General features: G+C 41.4%; 2 protein-coding genes across 3 annotated transcripts in view; both read left to right on the forward strand.

The window, feature by feature from the left end:
* Window positions 1-15,821, forward strand: part of HINT2 (histidine triad nucleotide binding protein 2) — a 546,951-nt gene that overhangs the window by 51,175 nt on the left and 479,955 nt on the right. The gene's annotated exons all lie outside the window — the stretch shown is intronic.
* Window positions 1-15,821, forward strand: part of GNE (glucosamine (UDP-N-acetyl)-2-epimerase/N-acetylmannosamine kinase) — a 43,711-nt gene that overhangs the window by 7,279 nt on the left and 20,611 nt on the right. For both annotated transcript variants that reach the window (XM_050762106.1, XM_050762107.1), the window contains 3 exons: window positions 1,699-1,904; window positions 4,303-4,754; window positions 14,211-14,363. In XM_050762106.1, coding sequence (XP_050618063.1) covers window positions 1,741-1,904; window positions 4,303-4,754; window positions 14,211-14,363 — 769 coding nt within the window. In that variant the 5' untranslated portion in view covers window positions 1,699-1,740. The remainder of the gene's footprint in view (window positions 1-1,698; window positions 1,905-4,302; window positions 4,755-14,210; window positions 14,364-15,821) is intronic.

The raw sequence follows: 15,821 nt of genomic DNA on the forward strand, positions 1-15,821 counted from the left end.
GCAGTTTGGTATGGCTGGCACTTTGGCACAGAGTAAGTGTAATTTTAGGCAGGGAAGAGATAGTGGGAAAGGAAGATCACTTTGAAAGTTTGTAGGAAGCCGGGCACAGTGGCTCACGCCTGTAATCCCAGCACTTTTAGGAGGCTGAGGCGGGCAGATCACTTGAGGCCAGGAGTTCGAGACCAGCCTGGCCAACATGGCAAAACCCCATCTCTACTAAAAATACAAAAATTAGCTGAGCATGGTGGTGGGTGCCTATAATCCCAGCTACTCGGGAGGCTGAGGCAGGAGAATTGCTAGAATCTGGGAGGCGGAGGTGGCAGTGAGCCAAGCTCGTGCCACTGCACTCCAGCCTGGGCGACAGAGTGAGACTTTGTCTCTAAATAAATAAATAAATAAATAAGAAAGTTTATAGGAGGCAGGCAAACCACTTGACAGCGTTACGATCATCCAGACCTAAAATGAGGGACTGGACTAGTGGAAGTCCTTGTAAGGATGAAGAGGAGGAGATAGATTTGAAAGACATTTAGGGGGTGGAATTGACAGCATTTTGGAGATATGGGGTGAAGAACAGAAAAGACAAGGATTTCAAGGCATTTGGATGAATGAAATTGCATAACTCAGAGAACAATTGAGGAGGAACAGGTTTGGAAAAGAAAATGAGTTCAGTTTGGGACACTGACTTTAAGGTGGTTATAGGACATACAGCAGGAGATATCTGATAGGCATTTGGAGTTGTCAGTTTTGTTGGCACTGGTGTGTAGGTACTAATGAGGGCTTGAAGGTCAGGTTTTTATCTTACTTATCTTTCTCCTGCCCAGCATTAATCACAATACCTTGTATTTAGGGAGTGTATAGTGTGAGAGTGAATAGACTGTATTCCTTATGAGACGTGATCTTATGAATGTTGGGGCAGTAATTTTCCCTCTCAAGACCTGTGTTTCCCTTTCTATAAAGTGATGGGAGTTGAACTAGATCAGTGGTTCTCAACCACTGATTTTGTGACAACCTGCTATGTTGGGCTCATCTGTGAGTTATGGCAAGTAATTTTTAATAATAAAGAGCTGATATTTGCTCACCTTTTAAACAAGAGCTGATTTATCTCACTCCTTCTTAATGGCATTCCAATGTGTGTTCTTGAGTGTGAGAGGATGGGGTGGTGTTATAGTTAGTCTGCTGGAGTTTCTTTTTTTTCTTTTTTTTTTTTTTTTGAGACAGAGTCTCGCTCTGTCGCCCAGGCTGGAGTGCAGTGGCATGATCTCAGCTCACCACAAGCTCCGCCTCCCAGGTTCACGCCATTCTCCTGCCTCAACCTCCAGAGTAGCTGGGACTACAGGCGCCTGCCACCACGCCAGGCTAATTTTTTTTTTTTTTGTATTTTTAGTAGAGACGGGTTTCATCGTGTTAGCCAGGATAGTCTTGATCTCCTGACCTCGTGATCCACCCGCCTCAGCCTCCCAAAGTGCTGGGATTACAGATGTGAGCCATCGCACCCAGCCTTGGAGTTTCTTAACTCTGGATATACCAATGGGAGAGTCACATAGAAGTGGAGGTGTATAAAAAGATTAAGAATCACTATATTAAATAGTGGTTAAGGACTTGAGACTGAAAATTTCTATTTCTGATTTAGAGAAGTTTAAAGTTTAGTTATATCTAGGAGTTATTCTGATTATAAAGTTTTTATTTTGGCAATTTCAGGAACTCTATTTTAAGAACCTCTCAAAACGAAACAAGCAAATCATGGAGAAGAATGGAAATAACCGAAAGCTGCGGGTTTGTGTTGCTACTTGTAACCGTGCAGATTATTCTAAACTTGCCCCGATCATGTTTGGCATTAAAACTGAACCTGAGTTCTTTGAACTTGATGTTGTGGTACTTGGCTCTCACCTGATAGATGACTATGGGTAAGACGAAAGCATTTTCTTATTCTTCATTGCAACAGTGTGCTAGAAGGAGCTTGGGTTTTGTTAGCCAAGCCATATAGGCCCAGCTTCAAATTCCAGTTCTGCTGCTTAGTTTTTATGTGGCCTTAGAGAAGTCACTTAGCATCTCTGAGCCTCAGTTTCCTCATTATAAAATGTAGTGAAAACTTATATTGTAAATTATTGTGAGGAATGGAGATCATGATATAGAGCATCCATCACAATGATGCTGCTTAGTAGATGATTGATAAATGGTAGCTATAAAAATATTACTGTTAGTTATTAGTTGTTACATTCAAAGAAATGCCACTTATAAATACATATTATATGCATATAACAATGTGATTCCATTAATCTGTTTTGTGAGCTCTAATGGCAAGTCTTTAAAACTGGTTTATAGGCCAACAGCATATAAAGTAGTAGATATGGAACAAGATTTTAAAAATCTAAACTGCAAGGTAAAGTAGAGAATTACATTACTGTGACCATTGGCATTTATTTTGGTGACATTAGGTTTGTTATTAATCACAGGCTACATTTAAAAAGTGAAAGTTGGTGTGGTGGCACACGCCTGTAATCCCAGCACTCTGGGATGCTGAGGTGGGTGGATCACTTGAGGTCAGGAGTTCGAGACCAGCCTGGCCAACATGGTGAAACCCCGTCTCTACTAAAAATACAAAAAAACAAATTAGCCAGTTGTGGTGGCACATGCCTCTAGTCCTAGCTACTTGGGAGGCTGAGGCAGGAGAATCGCTTGAACCCAGGAGGCAGAGGTTGCAGTGAGCCGAGATCACACCACTGCCCTCCAGCCTGGGCAACAAGAGTGAGACTCCATCTCAAAAAAAAAGAAAAAAACAACAGCAACAGCAAAAAAACAAAGGTTGGACAATCTTTGAGAGAACAAGATGTATATAATAAAAAGGCATTTAGTGCACCCTTGTGGCATGAATACATTAATGCAGTCTCCAAAAAGGGTCACAAATATAGTACTGTATCTGAAAGAACCTTGCATTAAAATAAAATTGTCCTTTTCAGACTATTCTTTAAAAACAAGGTAGGAATTTACTATTAGGAAATACTTAAAGAGTAGAGAAGAAACTTAATGGATAGCTCAGGGATCCATAGATTTTTTTTTTAATACAAAATGAATTCTGGCTATTTAGGAGCATCCTCTCGGTAGAATAGAAATTTTAGCTAGAACCTGAGATGAAAGTCTGAGTGGGTTATTTTACTGCTGGGAGAAAGCTTTGACAGGAAGACTAGTGGAAGAGAGGCTCTCAGGGAAATGGTAGTAGGTTTTTTATCTGCCTACCACAGTTACCAAGGGTGGAAAAATAGTTATCTGATGAGACCATTAAATAGGAAATTTGATTAGTACTTAATGAAAATGCATGTTTAAAGTACATTCTAACACAAGAAATTGGCTGCTTCCGGGGAGAAGAATTGGATGATTGGGAGACAAAAGTGAGAGACTTTTCACCGTGAAATGTTTTCTTAAAGAAAAAAGGGCTGTCTGGGCGCGATGGCTCACACCTGTAATCCCAGCACTTTGGGAGGCAGAGGTGGGCGGATCACGAGGTCAAGAGATTGAGACCATCCTGGCCATCATCGTGAAACCCTGTCTCTACTAAAAATACAAAAATTAGCTGGGTGTGATGGCACACGCCTGTAGTCCCAGCTACTCAGGAGGCTGAGGCAGGAGAATCGCTTGAACCTGGGAGGTGGACATTGCAGTTAGCCGAGATCGCACCACTGCACCCCAGCCTGGGCGACAGAGCGAGACTGTGTCTCAAAAAAATTTTAAAAAGGGTAAAGAACATTTTCCCCTAAGTGTATATAAAAAGTGCTGACCACTGTTAAAAGTTTAGTCTCTTTCTTCCTAATAAAAAATTTCTCTGGCCGGGTGCAGTGGCTTACGCCTGTAATCCCAGCACTTTGGTAGGCCAAGGTGGGTAGATTACCTGAGGTCAGCAGTTCAAGACCAGCCTGGCCAACATGCCAAAACCCCATCTCTACTAAAAATAGAAAAATTAGCTGGGTGTGGTGGTACATGCCTGTAGTCCCAGCTACTCAGGAGGCTGAGGCAGGAGAATCGCTTGAACCTGGGAGGCAGAGGTTGCAGTGAGCCAAGGTCACACCACTGCACTCCAGCATGAGTAACAGAGCAAGACTCCATCTCAAAAAAAAAAAAAAAAAAAAAAAAGAATCTTAATCAGGCTGTTTACATTTATGGTCTATGCTTTTTATGTTTGTAAGTTATACTTAAATTTATTTATTTTAATTTTCTCACTTCAGGGTTGGTGTTAGATTGCTTTTCTTGTATGTTATGGCTCTGTGTTTAAGAACATGTTCTTAAATCTTTATTTCTTCCCGGTTTTAGAAATACATATAGAATGATTGAACAAGATGACTTTGACATTAACACCAGGCTACACACAATTGTGAGGGGAGAAGATGAGGCAGCCATGGTGGAGTCAGTAGGCCTGGCCCTAGTGAAGCTGCCAGATGTCCTTAATCGCCTGAAGCCTGATATCATGATTGTTCATGGAGACAGGTTTGATGCCCTGGCTCTGGCCACATCTGCTGCCTTGATGAACATCCGAATCCTTCACATTGAAGGTGGGGAAGTCAGTGGGACCATTGATGACTCTATTAGACATGCCATAACAAAACTGGCTCATTATCATGTGTGCTGCACCCGCAGTGCAGAGCAGCACCTGATATCCATGTGTGAGGACCATGATCGCATCCTTTTGGCAGGCTGTCCTTCTTACGACAAACTTCTCTCAGCCAAGAACAAAGACTACATGAGCATCATTCGCATGTGGCTAGGTGCGTATCTCAGACTTTAGGCAGTCTACTGGCTGTTTTTGTCAGAAAATGTTCCGTCTATTTCAATCCTTTTGGAAACTATTATGGATAGAATACTCTTAGCAATGAGAAGGCCAAGGTTTTAGTTCATAGACCTTGCCCTATGGTATGACTTTATCTGTCTAGGTTCACCTTTTCTGTGAAAAGGCTTAGTGGATTGATTTTTAGAAATCTCTGCTATATTTATAGAATGGAATGCTTTAATCCATTAAATATATTAGTTATAAGAACGATCCTAATATGTAAAGGGGGGGAGCTATAAAATTATAAGTATAATATGCCATTTCATTTTATTTATTTAATTTTTTTTTTTTTTTTTGAGACGGAGTCTCGCTCTGTCGCCCAGGCTGGAGTGCAGTGGCCGGATCTCAGCTCACTGCAAGCTCTGCCTCCAGGTTCACGCCATTCTCCTGCTTCAGCCTCCCGAGTAGCTGGGACTACAGGTGCCCGCCACCTCGCCCGGCTAGTTTTTTTTTTGTATTTTTTAGTAGAGATGGGGTTTCACCATGTTAGCCAGGATGGTCTCCATCTCCTGACCTCGTGATCCACCCGTCTCGGCCTCCCAAAGTGCTGGGATTACAGGCTTGAGCCACTGCGCCCAGCCTTATTTAATTTTTTGAGATGGAGTCTTGCTCTGTTGTCCAGGCTAGAGTGCAGTGGCATGATCTAGGCTCACTCTATCCTCTGCCTCCCGGGTTCAAGTGATGCTCCTGCCTCAGCCTCCCTAGTAGCTGGGATTACAAGCGTATGCCACCACAACTGGCTAATTTTTGTATTTTTGTATTTTTAATTTCACCACGTTGACCAGGCTGGTTTCAAACTCCTGACCTCAAGTATCTGCCCACCTTGGCCTCCCAAAGTGCTGGGATTACAGGTGTGAGCCACTGTGCCCGGCCATAATATGCCATTTTAATAAAAATTGTAATAATGGAATGGTTAGGAAGTATGTACACCAAGTCATTTATTATATTTATTTCTGGTGTGGGATTATGGGTGTTTTTATGTTTGATTTTCTGATTTTTTTTTTTTTTTTTTGAGACAGAATCTTGCTCTGTCATCCAGGCTGGAGTGCAGTAGCACAATCTCGGCTCACTGCAACCTCCACCTCCCAGGTTCAAGCGATTCTCCTGCTTCAACCTCCCGAGTGGCTGGGATTACTGACACATGCCACCATGCCTGGGTAATTTCATATTTTTAGTAGAGACGGGGTTTTGCCATGTTGGCCAGGCTGGTCTCGAACTCCTGACCTCAGGTGATCCGCCTACCACAGCCTCCCAAAGTGCTGGGATTACAAGCGTGAGCCACTGCACCTGGCCTGATTTTCTGAATTTTTTTACTACATTGGCAAAATGGTCATTTTTATTTTTAATGCTTTTCTTATAGGATTGTTGAGATTATGAATGTTGGAAGCAGTGTCATAAGTACTTGTTAATGTAAGGGATTATGATGATTATTATCAAAAAGCAAAAGTCATAATTGTAGCATTAGAGTGTATCTTTGTAAATAAGCCTTATGTTCCAACATTTTTAATGTTCAGTGCTCTAGCTTCCTAGAAATTATCTTTTGCTAATAAGAGGTAAAAAAAAAAAAAAAAAAAAACAAGTTTACAAACAGAATGTTGGTTGGTTAATTTATAGTAAGAGTACTACCTAGGGGACAAATTAGGACTAATAATCTATTTAGGACCTTTCATTTCTAAGAGGCAGATCTATTGAATTATAAAATTAATGAGCAGAAAATTGATTTGGCTGGGTCAGGTATGGTGGCTCACCTTGTAATCCCAGCACTTTGGGAGGCTGAGGTGGGAGTATTGCTTGAGCCTAGGAGTTACAAGGCCAGCCTGGACAACATAGCAAGACCCTGTCTCTACAAAAAGTAAGAAAATTAGCTGGGTGTGGTGGTGCATGCATGTAGTCCTAGTTACTTGGGAGGTTGGGATGGGAGGATCACTTGAGCCTGAGCAGTTGTGGCTATAGTGACCTGTGATTACACTGCTGCACTCTAGCCTGGGTGACAGAGTAAGACCCTGTCTCAAACAAAACAAAACAAAACAAAAAACAATAACAAACAGAAAGAAAAAGAAAATTGAATAAGCAAAGAGATTTTGTTTATTTTTAATCTAGATTACATTACATCAGTAAAGGAATTGGGCTTTCCTGCTATATAACATAAACCATTCTACATATTTCTGTTGTTCAGTCTGGAGTGCAGTGGTGCAGCTTGTCCTCCTGGGCTCAAGTGATCCTACCATCTCAGCCTCCTGAGTAGCTGGGACTACAGGCATGTGCCACCACGCCCAGTTAATTTTTAAAATTTTTTTGTAGAGATGGGATCTCACTATTTTGCCCAGGCTGGTCATGAATTCCTGGGCTCAAGCAATCCTCCTGCCTTAGCCTCCCAAACTGCTGGGTTTATAGGCATAAGCCACTGCACCTGGCCCATTCTAAACATTTCTTATCCTTGGACAGATTTGTAGTTATGAAGGGATCATCTAGATAATGCTGGTGGAACAACCTTCTGTCTCTTCAGTCCTTTTTGTATGTTTCCAATGGAACACTCTTGGATTCTGTTCTGATTATACCATTAGTTCCATATGTATTCTGGAAAACTTGTATTACTGAAAAACTTATAATGAATAGAAAATAATAATGTGTCAGATGTGGTAGCACATGCCTATAATCCCAGTACTTTGAGAGGCCAAAGTGGGCAGATCACTTGAGCCTAGGAGTTTGAGAACAGCCTGGGCAACGTGGTGAAACTCTGTCTCTACAAAAAATACAAAAATCAGCCGGGTATGATGGTGTATGCCTGTAGTCCCAGCTACTCTGGAGGCTGAGGTGGGAGGATTACTTGAGTCTGGGAGGTCAAGACTGTAGTCAGCCATGATTGTGCCACTGCACTCCAGCCTCGGTGACAGAATAAGACCCTGTCTCAAAAAAACAAAACACTAGTTTTGGCCAGGTGCAGTGGCTCACGCCTGTGATCTCAGCACTTTGGGAGGCTCAGGCAGGTGGATCACTTGAGGTCAGGAGTTGGAGACCAGCCTGGCCAACATGGTGAAACCCCATTTCTACTAAAAATACAAAAATTAGCCAGGCGTGCTGGCATGTGCTTGTACTCCCAGTTATTTGGGAGGCTGAGGCAGGAGGATTGCTTGACCCCAGGGAGGTTGCAGTGAGCCAAGATTGCACCACTGCACTCCAGCCTGGGTGAAGAAGCGAGACTAGGTCTCAAAAAAAAAAAAAAAAAAAAAGCATAAAACCCAGGGCAGACGCGGTGGCTCATGCCTGTAATCCCAGCACTCTGGGAGCCGAGGCGGGTGGATCATGAGGTCAAGAGATTGAGACCATCCTGGCCAACGTGGTAAAACCCCATCTCTACTAAAAATACAAAAATTAGCTGAGCCTGATGGCGCACGCCTGTAGTCCCAGGTACTCGGGAGGCTGAGGCAGAAGAATCACATGAACCCGGGAGGCAGAGGTTGCAGTGAGCCGAGATCGCGCCACTGCACTCCAATCTGGCAACAGAGTGAGACTCCATCTCAAAACAAAACAAAACCCAGCAAATAACCATTAGAAAGCAGAATGTAGCAAAATTGAATTGTACTTGTAGGGCTTAAGGTCCTATTTGGGACAATTTAAGCAGTTCTTTATGAAAAGAAGGACAACAGAATAGCTAAAACTGCATTTTTGTTTGTTTGTTTAAATCTTTAAACCAGTGAAAAAGAAAACTCAAGACAATGAGGCAGAGCCATCTACCACTGGGCAGTAATACATTCTGTATAAAATCTGTGCCTGCTTCTTGATGTGCAACTTCTTTTTTTTTTTTTTTTTTTTGAGACAGAGTCTTGCTCTGTTGCCAAGACTGGAGCTCTGTCACCTAGGCTGGAGTGCATTAGCACAGTCTCGGCTCACTGCAACCTCTGCCTCCCGGATTCAAGCAATACTCTTGCCTCAGCCTCCTGAGTAGCTGGGACTACAGGTGCATACCACCACGCCCGGCTAATTTTTGTATTTTTAATAGCGATGAGGCTTAACAATGTTGGCTAGGCTGGTCTCGAACTCCTGACCTCAGGTGATCCACCCCCTTTGGCCCTCCAAACTGCTGGGATTACAGGCGTGAGCCACTGCACCCGACCTTGATGTGGAACTTCTCATATTATCACTCTGCTTATAAGAAGATAGGGTTGGGTAGGCAGTATATAACATTGCAGCTTTGTAACCAGAATGTTCATGTATTACAATCTTAATTTTAAAATTAGCAAAGTTAAAAAAGCATGTTAAATTCCTAACAATGAAAGGTATATCACAGTAAATATAGGACTTTACAACAGAAAACAAAATGCCTTTATGGAGAGGATTTATGAAAGGGCTGAGGCTGCTGAATTATGGATAGATACAAAGACAGACCGGTAATAATATCAGAAGTGCAGGTGGAGAAGCAGGTGCAAACTTTGTATGAAATGTATTATTGCCAGGGATGAGTTGTTCTGGCTTATTGTCTTGCGTTTTACTTTTCCCTGGTCTAAAAAGACTTCTAGTTTTTGCCACTTTGCCATCCTTCTTTCATAAAGAAACTGCTGCCAGGCACAGTGGCTCGCGCCTGTAATCCCAGCACTGTGGTTGGCCGGGCGCGGTGGCTCAAGCCTGTAATCCCAGCACTTTGAGAGGCCGAGACGGGCGGATCACGAGGTCAGGACATCGAGACCATCCTGGCTAACACGGTGAAATCCTGTCTCTACTAAAAAAAATAGAAAAAAACTAGCCGGGCGAGGTGGCGGGCGCCTGTAGTACCAGCTACTCGGGAGGCTGAGGCAGGAGAATGGCGTAAACCTGGGAAGCGGAGCTTGCAGTGAGCTGAGATCCGGCCACTGCACTCCAGCCTGGGCGGCAGAGCGAGACTCCGTCTCAAAAAAAAAAAAAAAAAAAAAAAAAAAAAAAAAAAATCCCAGCACTTTGAGAGGCCGAGACGGGCAGATCACGAGGTCAGGAGATCGAGACCATCCTGACTAACACGGTGAAATCCTGTCTCTACTAAAAAAAATAGAAAAAAACTAGCCGGGCGAGGTGGCGGGCGCCTGTAGTACCAGCTACTCGGGAGGCTGAGGCAGGAGAATGGCGTAAACCTGGGAGGCGGAGCTTGCAGTGAGCTGAGATCCGGCCACTGCACTCCAGCCTGGGCGGCAGAGCGAGACTCCGTCTCAAAAAAAAAAAAAAAGAAAAAAAAAAAAAAAAAAATCCCAGCACTTTCGGAGGCTGAGGCGGGCAGATCACGAGGTCAGGAGATCGAGACCATCCTGGCCAACATGGTGAAACCTCGTCTCTACTAAAAAATACAAAAATTAGCTGGCCATGGTGGCACAGGCCTGTAGTCCCAGCTACTCAGGAGGCTGAGGCAGGAGAATTGCTTGAACCCAGGAGGCAGAGGCTGTAGTGAGCCGAGATCGTGCCACTGCACTCCAGCCTGGGCGACAGACTGAGACTCTGTCTCAAAAAACAAACAAAAAGAAAGTAAATGAAACAAAAAGCTGGTTCTTTGAAAAGATAAATAAAACTGTTAGACCATTGGCAAGATTAACCAAGAAAAGAAGGGAGAAAATCCAAATAACCTCACTAAGAAATGAAACAGGAGATACTACAACTGACACCACTGAAATACAAAAGATCATTCAGGGCTACTGTGAACACCTTTACGCACATGAACTAGAAAACCTAGAAGAGGTGAACAAATTCCTGGAAAAATACAACCCTACTAGCTTAAATCAGGAAGAATTAGATACCCTGAACAGATTAGTAACAAGTAGCAAGATGGAAATGGTAATTTAAAAATTACCAACAAAAAAAATTCCATGACCAGATGCATTCACAGCAGAATTCTACCAGACATTCAAAAAAGAATTGGTACCAATCCTTTTGACACTATTCCACAAGATAGAGGAAGAAGGAACCCTCCCTAATTTATTCTGTGAAGCCCTCATTACCCTAATACCAAAACCAGGAAAGGACATAACAAAAAAAACTACAGGCTGATATCCTTGATGAACATAGATGCTAAAGTCCTTAACAAAAATACTAGCTAACCAAATCCAACAACGTATCAAAAAGATAATCCATCATGATCAAGTGGGTTTCATACCAGGGATACAGGGATGGTTTAATGTATACAAGTCAGTAAATGTGATGCACCACATAAACAGAATTAAAAATCACATGATCACTTCAATAGATGCAGAAAAAGCATTCGACAAAATCCAGCATCTCTTTATGATTAAAACTCTCAGCAAAATTGGCATACAAGGGACATACCTTAATGTAATAAAACCCACAGCCAACATAATACTGAATGGGGAAAAGTTGAAAGCATTCCCTCTGATAATTGGAACGAGACAAGGATGCCCACTCTCACCACTCCTCTTCAACATAGTACTGGAAGTCTTAGCCAGAGCAATCAGACAAGAGAAGGAAAGGGCATCCAGATCAGTAAAGAGGAAGTCAAACTGTCCCTCTTTGCTGACAATATGATTGTTTACCTTGAAAACCCTAAGGACACCTCCAGAAAGCTCCTAGAACTTATAAAAGAATTCAGCAAAGTTTCCGGATACAAGATTAATGTACACAAATCAGTAGCTCTTCTATACACCAGCAGCGACCAAGCAGAGAATCAAACCAAGAATTCAACCCCTATTACAATAGCTGCAAAATAAAATAAAATAAAATGCTTAGGAATATACCTAACCAAGGAGTCAGAAGACTTCTACAAGGAAAATTACAAAACACTGCTGAAAGAAATCATAGGCTGGGTGCAGCCTGTAATCCCAGCACTTTTGGGAGGCTGAGGCGGGTGGATCATTTGAGGTCACGAGTTTGAGACCAGCCTGGCGAACGTGGTGAAACCCCGACTCTACTAAAAATACAAAAATTAGCTGGGTGTGGTGGTGTATACCTGTAGTCCCAGCTACTTGGGAGGCCGAGGCAGGAGAATCACTTGAACCTGGAAGGTGGAGGTTGCAGTGAGCCGAGATCACACCATTGTACTCCAGCCTGGGCAACACGAGTGAGACAACATCTCAAAAAAGAAAAGAGAAGAGAAGAAAGAAATCATAGACAACATGAACAAATGGAAACACATCCCATGCTCATGGATGGGTAGAACTGATATTGCAAGAATGACCATACTGCCAAAAGCAATCTACAGATTCAATGCAATCCCCATCAAAATACCACCATTATTCTTCACAGAATTAGAAAAAATAATTCTAAAATTCACATGGAACCAAAAAAGAGCCCTTATAGCCAAAGCAAGACTAAGCAAAAAGAACAAATCTGGAGGCATCACACTAGCTGATTTCAAACTATACTATAAGGCCATAGTCACCAAAACAGCATGTTACTGGTAGAAAAATAGGCATATAGACCCATGGAACAGAATAGAGAACCCAGAAATAAACCCAAGTACTTACAGCCAACTGATCTTTGACAAATCAAACAAAAATATAAAGTGAGGAAAGGAGACCTTTTTCAACAAGTGGTGCTGGGATAATTTGCTAGCCACATGTAGAAGAATGAAACTGGATCCTCATCTCTCACGTTATACAAAAATCAACTCGAGATGGATTAAGGACTTAAATCTAATACCTGAAACTATAAAAATTCTAGAAGATTACATGGGAAAAACCCTTCTAGACGTTGGCTTAGGCAAGGATTTCATGACCAAGAACCCAAAAGCAAATATGATCAAAACAAAGATAAATAGGTGGGACCTAATTAAACTAAAGAGCTTTTGCACGGCAAAAGGAACAGCAGAATAAACAGACAACCACAGAGTGGGAGAAAATCTTCATAATCTATACATCTGACAAAGGACTAATATCCAGAATCTACAATGAACTCAAATCAGTAAGAAAAAAACAATCCCATCAAAAAGTGGGCTAAGGACATGAATAGACAATTCTCAAAAGAAGATATACAAATGGCCAACAAACACATGAAAAAATGCTAAACATCACTAATGATCAGGGAAATGCAAATCAAAACCATAATGCGATACCACCTTATTCCTGCAAGAATGGCTATAATCAAAAGATAAAAAAACAGTAGATGCTGGTGTGGATGTGGTGAACAGGGAACACTTTTACACTGCTGGTGGAAATGTAAACTAGTACAGCCACTATGGAAAACAGTGTGGAGATTCCTTAAAGAACTAAAAGTAGAACCACCATTTGATCCAGCAATCCCACTACTGGGTATCTACACAGAGGAAAATAAGTCATTATTTGAAAAAGATACTTGCACATGCATGTTTATAGCAGCACAATTCACAACTGCAAAGTCATGGAACCAACCCAAATGCCCGTTAATCAACGAGCAGATAAAGAAACTGTGGTATATATATATGATGGAATACTATGCAGCCATAAAAAAGGAATGAATTAACAGCATTTGCAGTGACCTGGATGAGACTGGAGACTATTATTCTAAGTGAAGTAACTCAGGAATGGAAAACCAAACATTGTATGTTCTTACTGATATGTGGAAGCTAAGCTACGAGGACACAAAGGCCTAAGAATGATACAGTGGACTTTGGGGACTTGGAGGGAAGAGTGGGAGGGGGCGAGGGATAGAAGACTACAAATAATGGTGCAGTGTATACTTCTCAGGTGATGGGTGCACCAAAATCTCACAAATCACTACCAAATAACTTACTCATGTAACCAATTACCACCTGTACCCCAATAACTTATGGAAAAATTAATTTAAAAAAAGTGAGTGGAGCTCACTTTCAGTTTTATGGGATAATATAGGCCCTATTGATAAATATCTTGTATTGTTTGACATAGCACTGTCAATCTAAACTTTTTACATTTTAAATTTTTGCTGAGGAACTGTCCTTGGGATCCCAGCCTAGGGATGAGTGAAACTCTCCTAGTCCTTTAACAGAGTTAGAAACATTTGCCACTTGAATCTGGTAGGTGATGGTATAGGGAAGCTCCTGTGCATTCTAGGAAATATGTTTAATGCTTGTTCAGCCTCAAAATGCCATGATCTGTAACATTATTATTCACTGATATTGCTGAATACTCACTAAAAACATTAGTTAGACATTGGGAAGAGTCACATTTTTCCAGTGCTTTGGAATAGTTTGGATTTTAAAACAGTGAATTTCTAGCACCTGCTATTTAAAGTTATGTTTGTGGCACCATGTCTTTGTAAAATGTTAAGTTTGCTGAATCCTTGGATTTGTTGCTGTAAGTTCTTATCATTTGACTCTAATTTGGATGCCCTGCTCACAATTTGACAAATTGTTTCTATCTTAGAATTTTTAAAAGTGCAGACTTAGAATCTTGCTTTCAGAATTTGCTTCTTTCTCTTTTAAGATTCTTAACTAATGAAGCAATGTGGTTTGATTTTCTTTAAACAGGTGATGATGTAAAATCTAAAGATTACATTGTTGCACTACAGCACCCTGTGACCACTGACATTAAGCATTCCATAAAAATGTTTGAATTAACATTGGATGCACTTATCTCATTTAACAAGCGGACCCTAGTTCTGTTTCCAAATATTGATGCAGGTAATTGAACTTGAAAATGAAATTATGCCACCTACTTTTTCCAATTTTATGTTTCTATTACTTCTTCTTTTAACTGCCTTCCTATCTTGCTCATCTTATCATTGAAGGGCACTCTATTCTGAAATGCATTCCCATTTTCAAAGGATTACCAATTTTGCTATAACTCAAAAAGTTTGTAATGTTTTTGCCAAGTCCAGTAGAAACTTAATAATAAAAATAGTCTGTCTACTGTCTACTTTAGTCTCATGCTTAGTACTAACATTTTCCCTCCAGTTTCTACCAGTTAAGAAACCGCAGTAGCCAAGAGACATAAATCTTAGAAGTTGAAGTGAAAGATGGCCGGGCACGGTGGCTCATGCCTGTAATCCAAGCACTTTGGGAGGCCGAGGCAGGCAGATCACTTGAGGTCAGGAGTTCGACACCAGCCTGGCCAAGATAGTGAAACCCTGTCTCTACTAAAAATACAATAATTAGCCAGGCACAGTGGTGGGCACCTGTAGTCCCAGCTATTCAGGAGACTGAGGCAGGAGAATCACTTGAACCTGGAAGGTGGAGGTTGCAGTGAGCTGGGACTGCGCCACTGCACTCTAGTCTCAGTGACAGAGCGAGACTCCATCTCAAAAAAAAAAGTTGACGTGCAAGAGAAGCTCTAGAGAAGTAGTGATTCCATTGTCCACAGCAAAATAGCCACTAATATTTTTTCTTGCTTTCTTTCTTATTTATGTCAGCTATACCTTAAAGTAATCTTGAGCTGAAGCAGTTTCAATCTGGAGTCCCCAGCCAGTCCCAACCAGTTCATCCTCAAGCCTGCCTTGGTTGATCACTTGTTTACTGGTGGATGGTACCATAGATTTTGTTACTGCTGAGACCTTAGGCGAGTAAATGGGGGTGTGAGATATGAGAAATGCCAGAACACAGCCTAATACTGAAGAATTTCCAAATACTGATTATCGTTAGCTGACACCACTCATTGCTGAGTTCTTAGGCTTCTTTTTTGGTAAAGGAGGCAGAACCCTTTCTCTGCAACGTCAAGATATCCCCAACTTACTCTGAAAGAACCTCTGTCTTAGTATTCCCTTGAATAATCTTTTGTGTTAGGGAGAACAAAGTAGGATATTAGTGGAAAAAAATTTAAGAATACCCAACCCAGATTTTTTCCAGGTAATGTATCCATATTTCAAAAACATTCATATTTTTTCTTTTCTGATCCTTTAAATTTTGTATAAATATTTGTAATGTAACTATGTGTCTCTCTGGTTCAACATTCATTGTCAATGATATATTCTGTTTATAATGCACTTTCCTGACTGTACATACTTTAGAATTAGAGGGTTTTTCTATGAAAGTAAAGGGTCCCAGGTATATCTAAGTCATGCCTGCCACTTGCCTCTACCCTCCACAGGGTTTTTAATATGACATATCCAGGGAACAATAGGAAAATAAGAATCAAGGCATCAC

This window comes from Macaca thibetana, chromosome 15 (genome assembly GCF_024542745.1).
Source record: "Macaca thibetana thibetana isolate TM-01 chromosome 15, ASM2454274v1, whole genome shotgun sequence".
NCBI lineage: Eukaryota > Metazoa > Chordata > Mammalia > Primates > Cercopithecidae > Macaca > Macaca thibetana.